Source organism: Carcharodon carcharias, chromosome 35, assembly GCF_017639515.1.
Source record: "Carcharodon carcharias isolate sCarCar2 chromosome 35, sCarCar2.pri, whole genome shotgun sequence".
Classification (NCBI taxonomy): Eukaryota; Metazoa; Chordata; class Chondrichthyes; order Lamniformes; family Lamnidae; genus Carcharodon; species Carcharodon carcharias.
Window position 1 is genome coordinate 7,822,217 of NC_054501.1, and position 17,142 is coordinate 7,839,358.

The window sequence follows — 17,142 nt, forward strand, 5'->3', positions numbered from 1 at the left end:
GGTACAGCATGGGGTTAGATACAGAGTAAATCTCCCTCTACACTGTCCCCATCAAACACTCCCAGGACAGGTACAGCACGGGGTTAGATACAGAGTAAAGCTCCCTCTACACTCTCCCCATCAAACACTCCCAGGACAGGTACAGCACGGGGTTAGATACAGAGTAAAGCTCCCTCTACACCGTCCCCATCAAACACTCCCAGGACAGGGACAGCACGGGGTTAGATACAGAGTAAAGCTCCCTCTACACTGTCCCCATCAAACACTCCCAGGACAGGTACAGCACGGGGTTAGACACAGAGTAAAGCTCCCTCTACACCGTCCCCATCAAACACTCCCAGGACAGGTACAGCACAGGGTAAGAATCAGAGTAAACTCCCTCTACACCGTCCCCATCAAACACTCCCAGGACAGGTACAGCACGGGGTTAGATACAGAGTAAAGCTCTCTCTCTCTACACCGTCCCCATCAAACACTCCCAGGACAGGTACAGCACGGGGTTAGATACAGAGTAAAGCTCCCTCTACACTGTCCCCATCAAACACTCCCAGGACAGGTACAGCACGGGGTTAGATACAGAGTAAAGCTCCCTCTACGCTGTTTGGAATACTTGCCTCTAATAACGTGTAACAGGAGTTTTTCTTGAGAAATGTCTTGGTCGCTTTCTCCCTCCATGAGTGTGCAGTTGTTACTTGGCTCTCCAGATGGGGAAGCTCCTCCATTCGCACCGGAAGGTCACGCCCAACAGCCACCAGCCCCTCCAGGTCATCCAGACATGGATAGTGATCGCCATTCTGAAAGAAAGGACCAGCCATTCATTCATCGATCAGCTCTGCAGCAGTGCTTCCCAGGTCTCTCATCCCAGAGACTGCCCAAACTACAGGCCTGACTGTCACCTCCTCTACCAGTACAAAGGGAGCGCCGGGCTGTTGGAGGGTCAGTGCTGAGGGAGCGCCGCACTGTCGGAGGGTCAGTGCTGAGGGAGCGCCGCACTGTCAGAGGGTCAGTGCTGAGGGAGCGCCGCACTGTCGGAGGGTCAGTGCTGAGGGAGCACCGCACTGTCGGAGGGTCAGCGCTGAGGGAGCGCCGCACTGTCGGAGGGTCAGCGCTGAGGGAGCGCCGCACTGTGAGAGGGTCAGTGCTGAGGGAGCGCCGCACTGTGAGAGGGTCAGTGCTGAGGGAGCGCCGCACTGTCGGAGGGTCAGTGCTGAGGGAGCGCCGCACTGTGAGAGGGTCAGTGCTGAGGGAGCGCCGCACTGTGAGAGGGTCAGTGCTGAGGGAGCGCCGCACTGTCGGAGGGTCAGTGCCCAGGGAGCGCCGCACTGTCGGAGGGTCAGTGCTGAGGGAGCGCCGCACTGTGAGAGGGTCAGTGCTGAGGGAGCGCCGCACTGTCGGAGGGTCAGTGCTGAGGGAGCGCCGCACTGTGAGAGGGTCAGTGCTGAGGGAGCGCCGCACTGTCGGAGGGTCAGTGCTGAGGGAGCGCCGCACTGTCGGAGGGTCAGTGCTGAGGGAGCGCCGCACTGTCGGAGGGTCAGTGCTGAGGGAGCGCCGCACTGTCGGAGGGTCAGTGCTGAGGGAGCGCCGCACTGTCGGAGGGTCAGTGCTGAGGGAGCGCCGCACTGTCGGAGGGTCAGTGCTGAGGGAGCGCCGCACTGTCGGAGGGTCAGTGCTGAGGGAGCGCCGCACTGTCGGAGGGTCAGTGCTGAGGGAGCGCCGCACTGTCGTAGGGTCAGTGCTGAGGGAGCGCCGCACTGTCGGAGGGTCAGTGCTGAGGGAGCGCCGCACTGTGAGAGGGTCAGTGCTGAGGGAGCGCCGCACTGTGAGAGGGTCAGTGCTGAGGGAGCGCCGCACTGTGAGAGGGTCAGTGCTGAGGGAGCGCCGCACTGTGAGAGGGTCAGTGCTGAGGGAGCGCCGCACTGTGAGAGGGTCAGTGCTGAGGGAGCGCCGCACTGTGAGAGGGTCAGTGCTGAGGGAGCGCCACACTGTCGGAGGGTCAGTGCTGAGGGGGCGCCGCACTGTCGGAGGGTCAGTGCTGAGGGAGCGCTGCACTGTCGGAAGGTCAGTGCTGAGGGAGCGCCGCACTGTCGGAGGGTCAGTGCTGAGGGAGCGCCGCACTGTCGGAGGGTCAGTGCTGAGGGAGCGCCGCACTGTCAGAGGGTCAGTGCTGAGGGAGCGCTGCACTGTCGGAGGGTCAGTGCTGAGGGAGCGCCGCACTGTCAGAGGGTCAGTGCTGAGGGAGCGCCGCACTGTTGGAGGGTCAGTGCTGAGGGAGCGCCGCACTGTCAGAGGGTCAGTGCTGAGGGAGCGCTGCGCTGTCGGAGGGTTAGCGCTGAGGGAGCACCGCACTGTCGGAGGGTCAGTGCTGAGGGAGCGCCGCACTGTTGGAGGGTCAACGCTGAGGGAGCGCCGCACTGTCGGAGGGTCAGCGCTGAGGGAGTGCCGCATTGTCGGAGGTGCAGGTTGTCTGTGGAGAGGTTGAAACCAATCCCCTTCCACGTAACTGGGTGGAGAGAAAAGTTCTTGGAGCAACTGTCCAACTTTCTCCCAGGTGTCCAGTGGCCAAAAGCCATCCCTCAACCAACTTAAGCCAAAATAAAAAACCCCAGGAATGACCTGGGTCGTCAGCGCAGTGGTTATCTGTTGGATCTTGCTGTGCAAAAATTGGCAAACAGTGACCATGCTTCAAAAGCGAAAGATGGAAAAGCTCCTCCGCTGGCTGTGAGGCGCCTCGGGAACGCCCTGAGATGGGTGACAGGGTGTAGCCTTGGGTTCAGCGCCTCGCCCGAGGGACGGGTACCTGCGGCGCTGTGGCACTCCCTCGGCGGTGCGCCGGACTTCTCGCCCTCGAGGAGCGGGGGTTGGGATGGGGTGGGGTGGTGGGGAGGGGGGACTTGCCTGAATCTCCTCGACGTCAGCGATCCAGGCCCTCGCCTTCGACAGCGCCTCCTTCAGGCACAGGATGTTGGGCAGCTCGACCGGGATGTTCTCCGCTTCCTTGATGATGGCTTCCAGGGTAGCGGGCGGGTGCTTTTGCCTGGAGGGATAGCCGTTCGCCAGTTAAGACAAAAGAGCCGAGGCAGCCCGGACGTGACTCAGTCCACACCTTCCGAGAGAAGGAGAGGCTCAACGCTGCAGCCACCCCCCGACCCCATCCCACTCCCTCCCCACAGCCATCGCCTCCTCCCACGGGACTCCCGGACAGGAGGAGGCCCAGCACCCGCAGGCATCGGAGGGGGCCCTCCCCCCACCCCCCCAAACCCATGGGGAGGAGGCCATTCAGCCCCTCGAGCCTCTCCCTCCCTCCGAATCCCAGCGGATCAACCACCCACCTGCGGCTTGGCCCTTTCGACCCGCCTCGCTAACCACCCCCCCCCGGTCACCCTTAATCCCCTCGCCCGACCAAAAAAACCCCACCGGCCTCGGTGTTTGAAACTTCCAGGTGACCGCCGGCCTCGGTGGCATTTTCCGGGGAGGGGGTTGGGGAGTGCGGTGCGGAGAGAGAGTTCCAGACTCCCGCTCTCCCTTTGCGTGAGGAAGCACTTCCTGCTCTCCCTCCCTCAACGGCCCGGCTCGAATTTTAACCTCCCTCGTTCCGGACTCTCCCGTCACCCTCCACCCCCCTGAACCTGCCCCCACCCCAAAACCAGAGGAAATATAGCTTCCCTCTACCGGCCCTGTCCCTGAATCATCTCCAACCCCACCCCCCACCTCGATCGGATTATGCGCTCTCTTCTCCTCCTCCCCACTGCCGCCAGCCCTTAATCTTCGACACTCGAGGGGGACACAAGCCGAGCCTGGGAATTTTAACCCGTTCAAGCCCCGGGATCGGTCGGGGCTGCTCCCCCACCCCCCACAAAGCCAACTTATGCTCCCTCCTCCTCCTCCCCCATCCCCGCGGAAGCCCAGAATAGGACACGGTTACTCCAGGCTGGGGGGGGGGGAACCAACCTCTCTCCCCACATTTATATCCTCTCTGGGGACGAGGGCGTCCGTTTGCCCCGTCCCTAACTGCACCCCACCCCCCTTGAACTGAGTGGCTTTGCCGGGGCAATTTCAGAGAGGGGAGGCGGGGAGGGGGTGGGGAAGGGGAGCAAGCCGCAAGGGTCAGCCAACGTTTGCTCTGTGGGAGGTGGGGGGGGGGGGTCCGGAGCCACACGTAGGCCGGACCCTGGGTAAGGGCGGCGGGTGTTCCCCCTCTGGAGAAGGGGACTTCGGTGAACCAGATGGGGCTTTCCCGACGGTGGCTGTCATGGCCGCCATTGAACCGAGACCGCCTACCAATGCCCTGGGGTGGGGGGAGGGGCGGTGGAGAGAGGGGCAGGGGACCCCCCCCCCACCCACCCAACAACATTTAAGAAGTATCCACGACGAGCACTTGAAACGCTGCAACATCCAGGGCTACGGACCCAGTGCTGGAAAACGGGATTAGGATGGACAGGGGCCTGCTGAAGGCCAGCACAGACACGATGGGCCGAAGGGCCTGTTCCTGTGCTGCATAAATCCACCACTCGGTTTGTTAATCGAACTTAAATTTCGCACGTGAAAAAAATAAGTCACGGAACGGTCAGAACAGAGACAAATGGTTTAATGAGAGGGGGATTGTGTTTGACAAATTTATTAAGACTCTTCTTTTTGAGGATGTTGCTAGTCGGGTCGATAAGGGGAAACTGGTAGATGTAATATATTTAGGTTTCCCAAAGGCGTTTGGTGGAAGTGCCACACGAGGGGGGGCTCTGATGGGATTTGAACCCGCGTCCCCAGAGCCTGGGCCTCTGCATTGCTAGCCCAGTGACACTGCCACCGCTTACCCCCCCCCCCCACCCAAATTCGCGACCGTAGTATTCCAGCACCACCCCACCCCCGAGGCTGACGCAAGCCGCTCTTGCCCATGTTTCTGATGGCACGGAGCTCCGGCTTCCGGCGCAGCCTGGGAGTCGGTCAAGACCGGCGCCAAGCCCCTGCACCCCCCCCACCACCACCCCTGTCCGAACCCGCCTGACCGCACCCCATCCCCCCCACCACACACACCCCCACACACCTGGCCTCCAGGCAGATCTGAGCTTTCTCCTCCCAGCGCTCGGAGATGGTCAGCAGCTCCTGCAGCTCCGCCATGGCCTTCTCGACGGCCGGGTTGGAGGCCAGCTTGGAGCCCGACTCGACCAGGGGCCGCATCACCTCCAGCGTGACCCGGCCCGAGGCGGCCAGGGTCTCGCGCACCTCGTCCAGCCACTCGGCCTGCTGGGCCTCCTGCCGCAGCCTGGAGATCTCCGGCAGCTCCACGGCCAGCTGGCGGCCCTGCTCGATGAGGTCCCGGAATTCCCGCGAGCTGGGAGGCAGCTCCTTCAGGGCAGCCTGGGTTTGCACCTGGAACTTCTCGATGTCCTCCAGGAGCTCCTACAACGCACAGAGAGCGGAGGGGGAATGAGATTTGCTCGGGCACCACGCGGCCCTTGGGAGGTCCCTGAGGCCGCGAGCGGCAAGCAGGCCCCACCGGAGTGGCGGGGTCCGGGGACCCCACGATCGCAACACCGGCCCACCGCCCTCCGCAAACTCAACATGAGCTCGCGGTTGTCACCTCACCCGCAGGGGAACGGCAGACAGTTAGATACAGAGTAAAGCTCCCTCTACACCGTCCCCATCAAACACTCCCAGGACAGGTACAGCACGGGGTTAGATACAGAGTAAAGCTCCCTCTATACCGTCCCCATCAAACACTCCCAGGACAGGTACAGCACGGGGTTAGATACAGAGTAAAGCTCCCTCTATACCGTCCCCATCAAACACTCCCAGGACAGGTACAGCATGGGGTTAGATACAGAGTAAAGCATCGTCTACACCATCCCCATCAAACAGTCCCAGGACAGGTACAGCACGGGGTTAGATACAGAGTAAAGCTCCCTCTACACCGTCCCCATCAAACACTCCCAGGACAGGTACAGCACGGGGTTAGATACAGAGTAAAGTGAGTGACCAACCTGCATGTCGTCGATTTGAGTGATGACGCAGGGCAAGCTCCGGAGTTGCTCGATGAACATCCGCAGTTGGTCTACGGTGAGCTTCGGCGAAGGCTCGGCACCGTCCAGCTGAGGCCTAGGGGTGGGTGGGGCAGGGGGGGAGACAACACACGGGCCGGTCAACCGCGAACTCTGGCTCGACGCCGATCGCGCGGTGGGCATCCTGGGCAAACCCTGTGCCCGCTGGTGGCACCAGAGCCACTTCGATAGAGGGGCCGGCGGGCAGGGAGAAGCAGCCTCCTCGCACCCCCCCCTACTCCCCAAAGCGGGCGAGACCCCCCCACCCCAATCCCCCCTCACCTCACGCCCCTGGAAGGGGGGCCAGGGTGTGTGAGGGAGCTGCCCGTCCAAGTAAGGTCAGGCGGGGAGGAGGTGCAGCCTCCTCGCACTCCCCCTACTCCCCAAACCAGGCGAGCCCCCACAGCCACTCAATGACCCCACCACCACCCCACGCCCCTGGAAGGGGGGGCCGGGATTTGTGAGGGGGCTGCCCACTGTGACGTGGGGGCTTTGGGCTGAACCGCCACCCCACCTCCGCTACTGATTGAGCCACGCTCCCTACCTGACTCCCTTCCTGCTCTGGGACAACTGCAAGGCCTCCGCCAGGCACTTCTCTGCCTCCTCGACGCTGCACTTGAGCTGCTGGAGGAGCCCGTTCTCCGGGAACTTTTTCTCCTTGGCCTCGGCCACCAGTAACTTCAGGTCGTCCAGCGCTACAGTGGGGAAGGAAGGGGGGATTTGGGGGAGGAAGGGGTGGATTTGGGGGAGGAGGGTGGATTTGGGGGAGGAGGGGGGATTTGGGGGGGAGGAGGGGGGATTTGGGGGAGGAGGGGGGATTTGGGGGGGAGGAGGGGGGATTTGGGGGAGGAAGGGGGGATTTGGGGGAGGAAGGGGGGATTTGGGGGAGGAAGGGGGGATTTGGGGGAGGAAGGGGGGATTTGGGGGTGGAAGGGGGGATTTGGGGGTGGAAGGGGGGATTTGGGGGAGAAAGGGGGATTTGGGGGAGAAGGGGGGGATTTGGGGGAGAAGGGGGATTTGGGGGAGAAGGGGGGGATTTGGGGGAGAAGGGGGGGATTTGGGGGAGGAGGGGGATTTGGGGGAGGAGGGGGATTTGGGGGAGGAGGGGGGATTTGGGGGAGAAGGGGGGATTTGGGGGAGAAGGGGGGATTTGGGGGAGAAGGGGGGATTTGGGGGGGAGGAGGGGGGATTTGGGGGAGGAGGGGGGATTTGGGGGAGGAGGGGGGATTTGGGGGAGGAGGGGGGATTTGGGGGAGGAGGGGGGGATTTGGGGGAGGAGGGGGGATTTGGGGGAGGAGGGGGGATTTGGGGGAGAAGGGGGGATTTGGGGAGAAGGGGGGATTTGGGGGAGAAGGGGGGATTTGGGGATGGTGTGTGTAGGGAAGACAGGATTGGTGGGGGGGGGGGAAGCAAAAAAAATAAGCAAGATCAAAGAACGGAAACAAGTCAGGGCAACTGGTACCTGAGTTAGAGAGAGCGGAGACCCCTCCTCCCCTCCGTGTCCCCCTCCTCCCCTCCCCCCGTCCCCCTCCTCCCCTCCCCCTCCCCCCGTCCTCCCCCTCCCCTCCCCGTCCCCCTCCTCCCCTCCCCCTCCTCCCATCCCCGTCTCCCGTCCCCCTCCTCCCCGTCCCCCCACTCCCACCCCCCCCACCTCCCATCCACCCCCTGCTCCCCCCCCCAACCAACCCTCCCCACCCCCCCCACCCCGCCTGGGAACCTCCTCCCAATCTGCCCAGATTGGGCTGCGGAGAGAGACTTCGGGTTTACGTTGTTGACATCTGCTCGAAAAGGCTTTCGTCTCAAGTCACTTCCAGGTTTTGGGGAGGGCAGCGTGGGTTTGTCTGATGGGGAGAGGTTGAGCAGGTTGGGCCTCTACCCATTGGAGTTTAGAAAAATGAGAGGTCTGCACAGGTTTGGGTCTCCTCACTTAAGGAGGGACAGACTCGGATCGGAGGCCGTTCAGAGAAGGTTCACTCGGCTGATTCCTGGGGTGAAGGGGGGTTTGTCTGATGGGGAGAGGTTGAGCAGGTTGGGGTCTCTACCCATTGGAGTTTAGAAGAATGAGAGGTGATCTTATTGAGACATATCAGATTCTGAGGGGAGGGGGTTTGACAGGGTGGATGCTGAGAGGCTGTTTCCCCCCCTCGTCGGGGGCAATCTAGAACGAGGGGAGGAGGGGGCACAGTTTCAGAACGAGGGGCCTCCCATTGAAGACAGATATGAGGAGGAATCCATTCCAGTGACAGTATTTCCAAGTCAGGATGGTGTGAGTGGGGCTCGGAGGGGGAACTTGCAGGTGGTGGTGTTCCCCATGCGTCTGCTGCCCTCATCCTTCCAGATGGTAGAGGTGGTGGGTTTGGGTGGCGCTGTCGAAGGAGCCTTGGTGAGTTGCTGCAGTGCATCTTGTCGATGGTACACACACTGCTGCCCCTGTGCGTCGGTGGTGGAGGGAGGGAACGTTTGTGGATGGGGTGCCCATCGAGCGGGCGATGCTTTGTCCTGGACGGTGCAGAGCTTCTTGAGTGTTGTGGCAGCCGCTCTTATCCAGGCAAGTCTTCTTCATCCAGAGAGCGGGGAGAATGTGGAGGAACCCACTCCAGCGGGGGAGGAGGGGAACAGTGTTGATGTGTTTAAGGGGGAAGCTGGATGAACACACGAGGGGGAAGGGAATAGAAGGATACGGGCAGTTGTTGGGGGAGGGGGGAGGTGAAGTCGAGGGCATTTGGCGTGGGCCTGGTTGACTGCAGGGGGGTTGTAGGGTCGGGCAGAGAAGGTGGAGATGCGGGGGGGAGACGAGGGATTTGAACACAATTATAAGTCGTGGATACACAGTCAAAGTGGGAGCGAACACAGGTCAGTATGCGAAGAAGAGGGGGGTCGGGCGGGGGGGGGTGGTGGTGAGGGGTGAACAAGGCTTGGTTTGAGTGAGGACACGGCCAGCAGAATTCACCGGCCGGGGGGTGGGGACGTTCATCCCAGGGGCACACGCAGCTCCAGAAACAAACCCCCTCCCCCCCCCTTACTTTTCTTCTGCGCGCCCTCCATCTCCAGGGCCGTCCTCACTTTGCTTCCCCAGGTGTCGAACGACTCAGCTCGGATCTTCAGCTTGTGCAGCATGGCTGGGAGCTCGTCCAGGGTGTACCGATACCTGTCAGGAACAAACAGACCAGTCAGCACCACCGCACGAGGATCAGCCTCCCCCCTCCACTCGCCTGAAAGGATGGGCCTCACCCCGTGGGACAGCAACCAGGTCAGAGACGCTTTTAAAAAATATAAATATATATATATTCTTTCACGGGATGTGGGGGTCGCTGGCTGGGCCCTGCATTTCTTGCCCGTCCCTAATTGCCCCCCTTGAGAAGGTGGGGGTGGGAGGAGCCGCCTTCTTGAGCCGCTGCAGTCCCCTGTGTGTAGGTACACCCACCGTGCCGTTAGGAAGGGAATTCCAAGGATTGTGACCCGGCGACAGTGAAGGAACAGCCGATATATTTCCAAGTCGGGATGGTGAGGGGCTCGGAGGGGAACTTGCAGGTGGTGGTGTTCCCCGTGTGTCTGCTGCCCTTGTCCTTCTAGATGGTGGAGGTCGCAGGCTTGGGCGGCGCTGTCGAAGGAGCCTTGGCGAGTTGCTGCAGTGCATCTTGTAGATGGTACGCACACTGTGCTGCCCCTGTGCGTCGGCGCTGGTGGTGGTGGTGGTGGGGAAGGGGGGGGGGGGAGGGGGGGAGTGGATGTTGAAGGAGGCCCAAGGGGGTTAATGGACGATCCCTGTCCCGACGTTCCAGTCTCCCTTCCCCCCACCCCACCCGATGTCCTGTCTTTGGGATCTTGCTGTGCGCACATTCCGCTGCCGTTGCTTCCAGAGCGACCGCGGGCTTTCGGAAACGGCTTCCCTTGGGCGGTGAAGACCTGGGGCACCTGGCGGAGGGGCGCGGCACAAGTTGTGGGGGGGGGGGGGGCGGGGGGTGCGATGGCGCCGTTTCTTACCTCAGATAGTGCCGGCTGGGGGGGCAGTCGCACAGGTCGTCGATGTGGTAGAGGCAGACCAGCCGCTCGGGACACTCGTAGCAGGCCAGCGCCGACAGGAAGCAGGTGGTCTTGCACTTGTCGCACTGCCTCTCGTCGTCCGGCAGCAGCTCGAAGGCCTCTCGCTCCGCCTCGGTGATGCCCTGGAAGACCGAGCACACACAGCCGTTAGCTTGGGGGGGTGGGGGGGGTGCGGGGCGGTGCGGCCGGCGGGTCGCAGGCCTTCGCCTTTCACCCATTCCCCGGGGAGCACCGGGCGCAGCAACCAGCCCCGAGCAAACTGATGACGGTCTATCGCCACGTAAAGGAGCTTTATTCTGTATCTAACCCCGTGCTGTACCTGCCCTGGGAGTGTTTGATGGGGACGGTGTAGAGGGAGCTTTACTCTGTATCTAACCCCGTGCTGTACCTGTCCTGGGAGTGTTTGATGGGGACGGTGTAGAGGGAGCTTTACTCTGTGTCTAACCCCCTGCTGTACCTGTCCTGGGAGTGTTTGATGGGGACGGTGTAGAGGGAGATTTACTCTGTATCTAACCCCGTGCTGTACCTGTCCTGGGAGTGTTTGATGGGGACGGTGTAGAGGGAGATTTACTCTGTATCTAACCCCGTGCTGCACCTGTCCTGGGAGTGTTTGATGGGGACGGTGTAGAGGGAGATTTACTCTGTATCTAACCCCGTGCTGTACCTGTCCTGGGAGTGTTTGATGGGGAACAGTGTCCACTTGCTGGTCTGTGATCAGGAGAAAGGGTTTTTTGAGCCTCCAGGTTGGGTAGCTGTCTTTAATGCCCTGAACTGTTTGCCTGATCCATCAGCTCCCGGTGATCCAGTCTGTTAATCTGCGACTATCCTGTTCTGAACCCAAGCTGTGTGTGTGTGTGTGTGTGAGAGAGAGAGAGAGGGCAGGCAAGTGGCACATGGGGTAAACTGTGCAGCAGTGCGAGGTTACGTGCTTGTGTGCTGGAAATATTGGGTTTTGACGGGGATTTTTATGCCCTAGTTCACGAATCACAGCAAGTTAACATACAGATCCAGCGAGTAACTGGGAAGGCAAATGGTATTTCAGTCCCTATCAGAAGAGGGATGGAGGGTAAAAGCCGGGAAGTCTTGACGCCCCAGGGCAGGGCGTTGGTGAGGCCGCTCCCGGGGCACGGTGGACAGTTTTAGTCTCCTGACCTACAGGAGGACGTAGTTGTCCCGCAGGGAGTTCAGCGGAGGTTCACCAGGCTTGATTCCTGGGATCCGGAGGGAGAGCCCAATCGAGGAGAGTTCGAGCAGAACCGGCCGGTATTCCCCGGAGTTTTGAAGAACGAGAGGTGATCTCATCGAAGCGTGTGAAATTCCGAAGGGGTTTGACAGGGTCGATGCTGAGAGGCTGGTTCCGCCCTCCCCCCCAGCTGGAGAGTCTAGAACATGGGATGGGGTGTGGGGGGGGGGAAGGTCACAGCCTCAGGATAAGGGGGCGGCCATTTTGGACTGAGATGAGGGCGAAATTCCTTCACTTCCCGGGGTTGGGAATCTCTGGAATTCCCGACCCCAGAGGAAGCTCAGGCGTCGTGGACGTTCGAGAATGGAGGTCGGGAGACTTTGGGGCACTGAGGGGGACGGGGGGTGGGGGGGGACGGTAGCGGGGAAAGTGGAGTCGAGGGAGGTGGTCAACCCCGATCAGGTTGAACGGCTGAGCAGGCCCGAGGGGACCGAACGCTCTCCTGCTGCTATTTCTGTAACTAGCTGCCCAGGGAAGCGACCGTATGTGCTTTCCTTCCCCTGGTTTGTCGCACACGTTGATTTACCTCGGATTAACGGAGGGTGCCGCTCGCTCCCAAGAGTGCGAGGGGTTTACTTAAAAGACAGACGCAATCGCGGACCGCCCGCACCCGCACTTACCCCGGCTCGGCCTGAGCCGGTCTCGCTTGCTTTGCTCGGAGTCATCGCCCAGGCTCGACCAATCGAGCGTGGGTCGCTTGTCAGGATCACGCGATCGAACACTAAACAACTGAACACGACGGTACCCGACTCGGCAAACTCAGCCCAAACGAAGCCCCCCGTCCCCCCACCCCCCCCCCCCCCAACCCCCCTCCCGCTCACCCACCCCTCCCACCCCCCCACTCCGAGTCGGCCGTACCTTCTCCAGCAGCGCCTTCCTCAGCTTCCGCTCCTCCTGCACCATGATGAACATCTCCTTGTGAACGGCCGCCGCCAGGTTCAGGTCCAGCTTCTCGGCGCAGGCCGCCATCTTGCAGATGAGCTCCTCGTGGGAGAAGACGCAGTATCTGCGCAGCCACCGGTAGTGCTCAATGCACCGGCGGCCGGCCGGCAGCTGAAGGGGAAGGAGACAGGCAGAGGGGGGGTGGGGGTCAGTGCCGAGGCGCCACAGGAGAGAGAGCGCGCGTGAGCGGGCAGGCGCCAATGGGAATGGCGGCGCTCCCTCCCCTCCCCCCACCCCCCCCCGCGTGATAGCGTTTGCCTCCCACGCCACCACCCACCCCCACCCCAGCCTTGCCAGCGCCATTTTAGCGACCGATGAGATTAGCCTGTTTGGCTGGGGCGGGCCCGGTGTCAGAGGAAGGCGGAGACACAATATAAAATAAAGGGCACAATTCTAAAGGGAGCAGTGGGGCCCGGTGGGGTGGGGGCTTACGTACGTAAATCATTTGAAGTTGGCAGGACAGGTTGAGAGAGCGGTTAACAAAGCAAACAGTATCCGGGGCTTTATTAATAGAGAGTGCAAGAGCAAGGAGGTTCTGTTAAACCTGCATGAAACACTGGTTCAGCCCCAACTGGAGTATTGTGTCCGGTTCTGGGCAATGCACTTTAGGAAGGAAGTGAAGGCTTTAGAGAGAGAGTGAGAGAGCGAGAGAGACCGTTATGGGGGGGTGGGGGGGGGACGGACAGGAAAGTGGATTTGAGGAACATTCAGATCAGTCACGATCTTAACGAATGGGGGAAGCAGGTTCGAGAGGGGCTGAATGGCCTCCTGCTGTTCCTGTGTAACAGGCTTTAGAGGGGCTGAATGGCCTCCTGTTCCTGTGTAACAGGCTTTAGAGGGGCTGAATGGCCTCCTCCTGTTCCTGTGTAACAGTCTCGAGAGGGTCTGGATGGGCCTCCTCCTGTTCCTGTGTAACAGGCTCGAGAGGGGCTGAATGGCCTCCTCCTGTCCCTGTATAACAGACTCGAGAGAGGGGGCTGAATGGCCTCCTCCTGTTCCTGTGTAACAGGCTCGGGAGGGGGGCGGAATGGCCTCCTCCTATCCCTCTGTAACAGGCTCGAGAAGGGGCTGAGTGGCCTCCTCCTGTTCCTGTGTAACAGGCTTGAGAGGGGCTGAATGGGGCCTCCTCCTGTTCCTGTGTAACAGGCTTTAGAGGGGCTGAATGGCCTCCTCCTGTTCAACAGGCTTTAGAGGGGCTGAATGGCCTCCTCCTGTTCCTGTGTAACAGGCTCGAGAGGGGCTGAATGGGGCTTCCTCCTGTTCCTAAGTAACAGGCTCGAGAGGGCTGAATGGCCTCCTCCTGTTCCTGTGTAACAGGCTTGAGAGGGGCTGAATGGGCCTCCTCCTGTTCCTGTGTAACAGGCTCGAGAGGGGCTGAATGGGCCTCCTCCTGTTCCTGTGTAACAGGCTCGAGAGGGGCTGAATGGGCCTCCTCCTGTTCCTAATGAGACATACAGGGCTCAGGAGACAATGAATTGGGTAAATTCCAAGGGTGGCAGCTCACGATCACCGCCCGTTAACAGAGTGCAGTTTATACAGCGCAAGAGCTGAAAGTGCTCAGCAACTGGCTCTAGTTACCATACCCAGTCAGCAGTGCAGAAGTTAACAGCTTCAGCAAAGTTATAGCCTTGATTGAAGCCACTGTGGTAAGCTCGAGGGAAGGTGATGACAAATTCTCCGGCACACTGATTCGTCCTCACCACCTGAAAACACCAACAAACACACAATGCTGTTCACGTCACGTCTAGGTGAATCTTTCAGCTGGTCACAGAGAGAGGAAAACATCGAGCACAAATCAGAGTAAAGCTCCCTCTACACTGTCCCCATCAAACACTCCCAGGACAGGTACAGCACGGGGTTAGATACAGAGTAAACTCCCTCTACACCGTCCCCATCAAACACTCCCAGGACAGGTACAGCACGGGGTTAGGTACAGAGTAAAGCTCCCTCTACACCGTCCCCATCAAACACTCCCAGGACAGGTACAGCACGGGGTTAGATACAGAGTAAAGCTCCCTCTACACCGTCCCCATCAAACACTCCCAGGACAGGTACAGCACGGGGTTAGGTACAGAGTAAAGCTCCCTCTACACAGAGATGTACAAACTGGGCCCACAGATGTTGCAAAGTGGGTTATGGGCCCTGTGTACACACTGTATGAAACTGCAGTGGGCTGGTGGTGGGTTGGGGGAGTCAGCAAACCCTGAAATGGGAATGATTTACTCCCAGGGTCATTTCTTAAGAACTTTTCTCAACAAATTACTCAGTGGATGAATTGATTGGTCCCTCCCATCTCCATTACTGAATAAATTACCATCTATCTCTGGGAAAGCTTTGGTATTTCTTTTTATTTCCTTCAGGGAGCCACTTCTCAAGGGGCAAATAGGGATTAGGAATAAATACTGGGCCAGGGTTCGCTCGCATCTCTCTTTCCTCAGCCATTCTGTTGAAGGGAAAGCCTCCCCCACCTCCCGTGCCCCCCCTCCCCCCACCCCACCGCGAGGTGGCTCCTTACGGGCACTCCGTGCGACATGAGGATGTTGGGGTTCATGATGGTGACCAGCTGGTGCAGGAGGTCGGGCTGGCTCTCGAACAGCTCTGGTGTCAGCTTCTTCATCACCGCCTCCAGCTGCTCTGCTGCGTACGAGGGAACGCCGTACCAGGTCTTCGGCTCGCCCCTGAGGACAAGGTGGGTGGGAAAGGGCGTGAGGAACATATCGGTCTAGGGTGCCCTGCCGCTTCTTCCCCACCCACAACCAACCCTCCCCGCGTCCGCAGGCCTCAATCCTCAATCCCTCCTCCCGAGGGACCCCCTACCTCACATTTGCCGCTTTTCAATCAAACGTTCAAGGGGAGAAACAGGCCATTCGGCCCCTCTGCTCCAGCCTCTCCCCCCCCACCAACCCCCATCTCCCTCTACCCACCCCCATCCCCCATATCCTTCTATCCCTTTCTCCCCTCGTGTGTTTACCCAGCTCCTTAAACACATCGACACGATTCACCTCCACCCCCTCCCTGTGGGAGCAAGTTCTACACTCTCCCCGCTCTCTGGGTAAAGACCTTTCTCCTGAATTCCTCCCCCCTCCCCCATCGGATTTATTAGGGACTGTCTTATATTGATGCCCCCCCCCCCCCTTAGTTCTGGTCCCCCTCCCCCACAAGTGGAAACATCTCTACGCCGACCCTATCGAAACCCCCTCCGTCATTTTAAAGAGCTCGATCAGGTCACCCCCTCAGCCTCCTCTTTGCCAGAGTAAAGAGCCCCGGCTGGTTCGATCTCTCCCGATAGTTATAACCTCTCCAATCTGGGATCATCCTCGTCAATCTGTTTCACACCTTCTCCAGTGTCTCTGTATCCGTTTTATAATACGGAGACCGGAACTGTGCACGGTATTCCGAGTGGGATACGGAGACCAGAGCTGTGCACGGTATTCCCAGTGGGATACGGAGACCGGAACTGTGCACGGTATTTCCAAGTGGGATACAGAGACCGGAACTGTGCACGGTATTCCGAGTGGGATACGGAGACCGGAACTATGCACGGTATTCCGAGTGGGATACGGAGACCGGAACTGTGCACGGTATTCCGAGTGGGATACGGAGACCGGAACTGTGCACGGTATTCCGAGTGGGATATGGAGACCGGAACTGTGCACGGTATTCCGAGTGGGATACGGAGACCGGAACTGTGCACGGTATTCCGAGTGGGATACGGAAACCAGAACTGTGCACGGTATGTGAGGAGGTTGCGGATGGATATTGACAGGTTGACTGAATGGGCAGAAATCTGGCAGATGGAGTATAATGTGGGGAACACGTGACGTTGTTCACTTTGGCAGGAAGATTAAAAAAAAAAGTATTATTTAAACGGAGACTGGCTGCAGAATTCTGAGGTGCGGAGGGATCTGGGTGTCCTAATGCATAAGCCACAAAAAGTTAGTCTGCAGGTACAGCAAGTAATTAGGAAGGATAATGGAATGATGCTATCCTTTAGTACAAGAGGGGCTGAACATAAAAGTAAGGATGTTAAGCTTCAGTTATACAGGGCATTGGTGAGACCGCACCTCGAATACTGTGTGCAGTTTTGGTCTCCTTATCTAAGGAAGGGTGTAAATGCGTCGGAGGTGGTTCAGAGGAGGTTTACTAGATTGATACCTGGAACGAGCGGGTTGTCTGATGAAGGAAGGTCGGACAGACTGGGCTTGTTCCCACTGGAGTTTAGAAGAGCGAAGGGGTGATTGGATTGAAGTTTACAAGACCCTGAACGGCCTGGACAAGGTGGGCATGTAAAGGATGTTTCCTCTTGTGGGTGAGTCCAGAACGAGGGGGAGGGCACAGTTTTAAAATTAGGGGGTCGCCCTTTTAGGACAGAGATGAGGAGAAGTTGTTTTCTCTCAGAGGGTTGTGAGAGTTTGGGACTCTCTGCCTCAGAAGGTGGTGGAGGCGGCGGGGTGGGAGGGGGGGGTCGCTGAATATTTTTAAGGCGCAGGTCGATTGGTTATTGTCGGGCATAAGGGAATGGAAGGATATCGGGGGTTGGATGGGAACGTGGGACTGGAAACGCGGGACAGGTCAGCCGCGATCTTATTGGATGGGGGAGCAGGGCTGGAGGGGCCGAACGGCCTCCTCCTGCTCCCATTTCGTACGGGCGCGTTCCGAGCCGTGGTGGGGGGGCGGGGGGAGGTATGGAGACTGGAGCCCGGAGCCGTGCCCACGGGTACGGTCGGCTTGACAGAGCAGGGCTCGATCCTGGCTCAGACGCAGGCCCCCGAGCCCTCCCACCACCACCACCGCACCCCCCCCCCCACACCCCCCCCACCCCGGTCGACGCGACTCACCAGTGGAGGTAGTTGATGGAGTAGCTCCAGTGGTCCTCGATGT

At 59.7% G+C, this 17,142-nt stretch overlaps 1 protein-coding gene across 3 annotated transcripts in view; it reads right to left on the reverse strand.

Moving 5' to 3' along the window:
• The window catches only part of kdm5c (lysine (K)-specific demethylase 5C), a 159,598-nt gene that overhangs the window by 12,893 nt on the left and 129,563 nt on the right, over nt 1-17,142 (reverse strand). For all 3 annotated transcript variants that reach the window (XM_041179589.1, XM_041179590.1, XM_041179588.1), the window contains 11 exons: nt 17,100-17,142; nt 14,777-14,939; nt 13,845-13,964; nt 12,178-12,372; nt 10,017-10,198; nt 9,056-9,180; nt 6,577-6,727; nt 5,976-6,090; nt 5,039-5,394; nt 2,896-3,034; nt 615-794 (listed from right to left, as the gene is read on the reverse strand). The exon at nt 17,100-17,142 is cut by the window's right edge and continues 139 nt beyond it. In XM_041179589.1, the coding sequence (XP_041035523.1) occupies nt 615-794; nt 2,896-3,034; nt 5,039-5,394; nt 5,976-6,090; nt 6,577-6,727; nt 9,056-9,180; nt 10,017-10,198; nt 12,178-12,372; nt 13,845-13,964; nt 14,777-14,939; nt 17,100-17,142 (1,769 nt within the window). The remainder of the gene's footprint in view (nt 1-614; nt 795-2,895; nt 3,035-5,038; nt 5,395-5,975; nt 6,091-6,576; nt 6,728-9,055; nt 9,181-10,016; nt 10,199-12,177; nt 12,373-13,844; nt 13,965-14,776; nt 14,940-17,099) is intronic.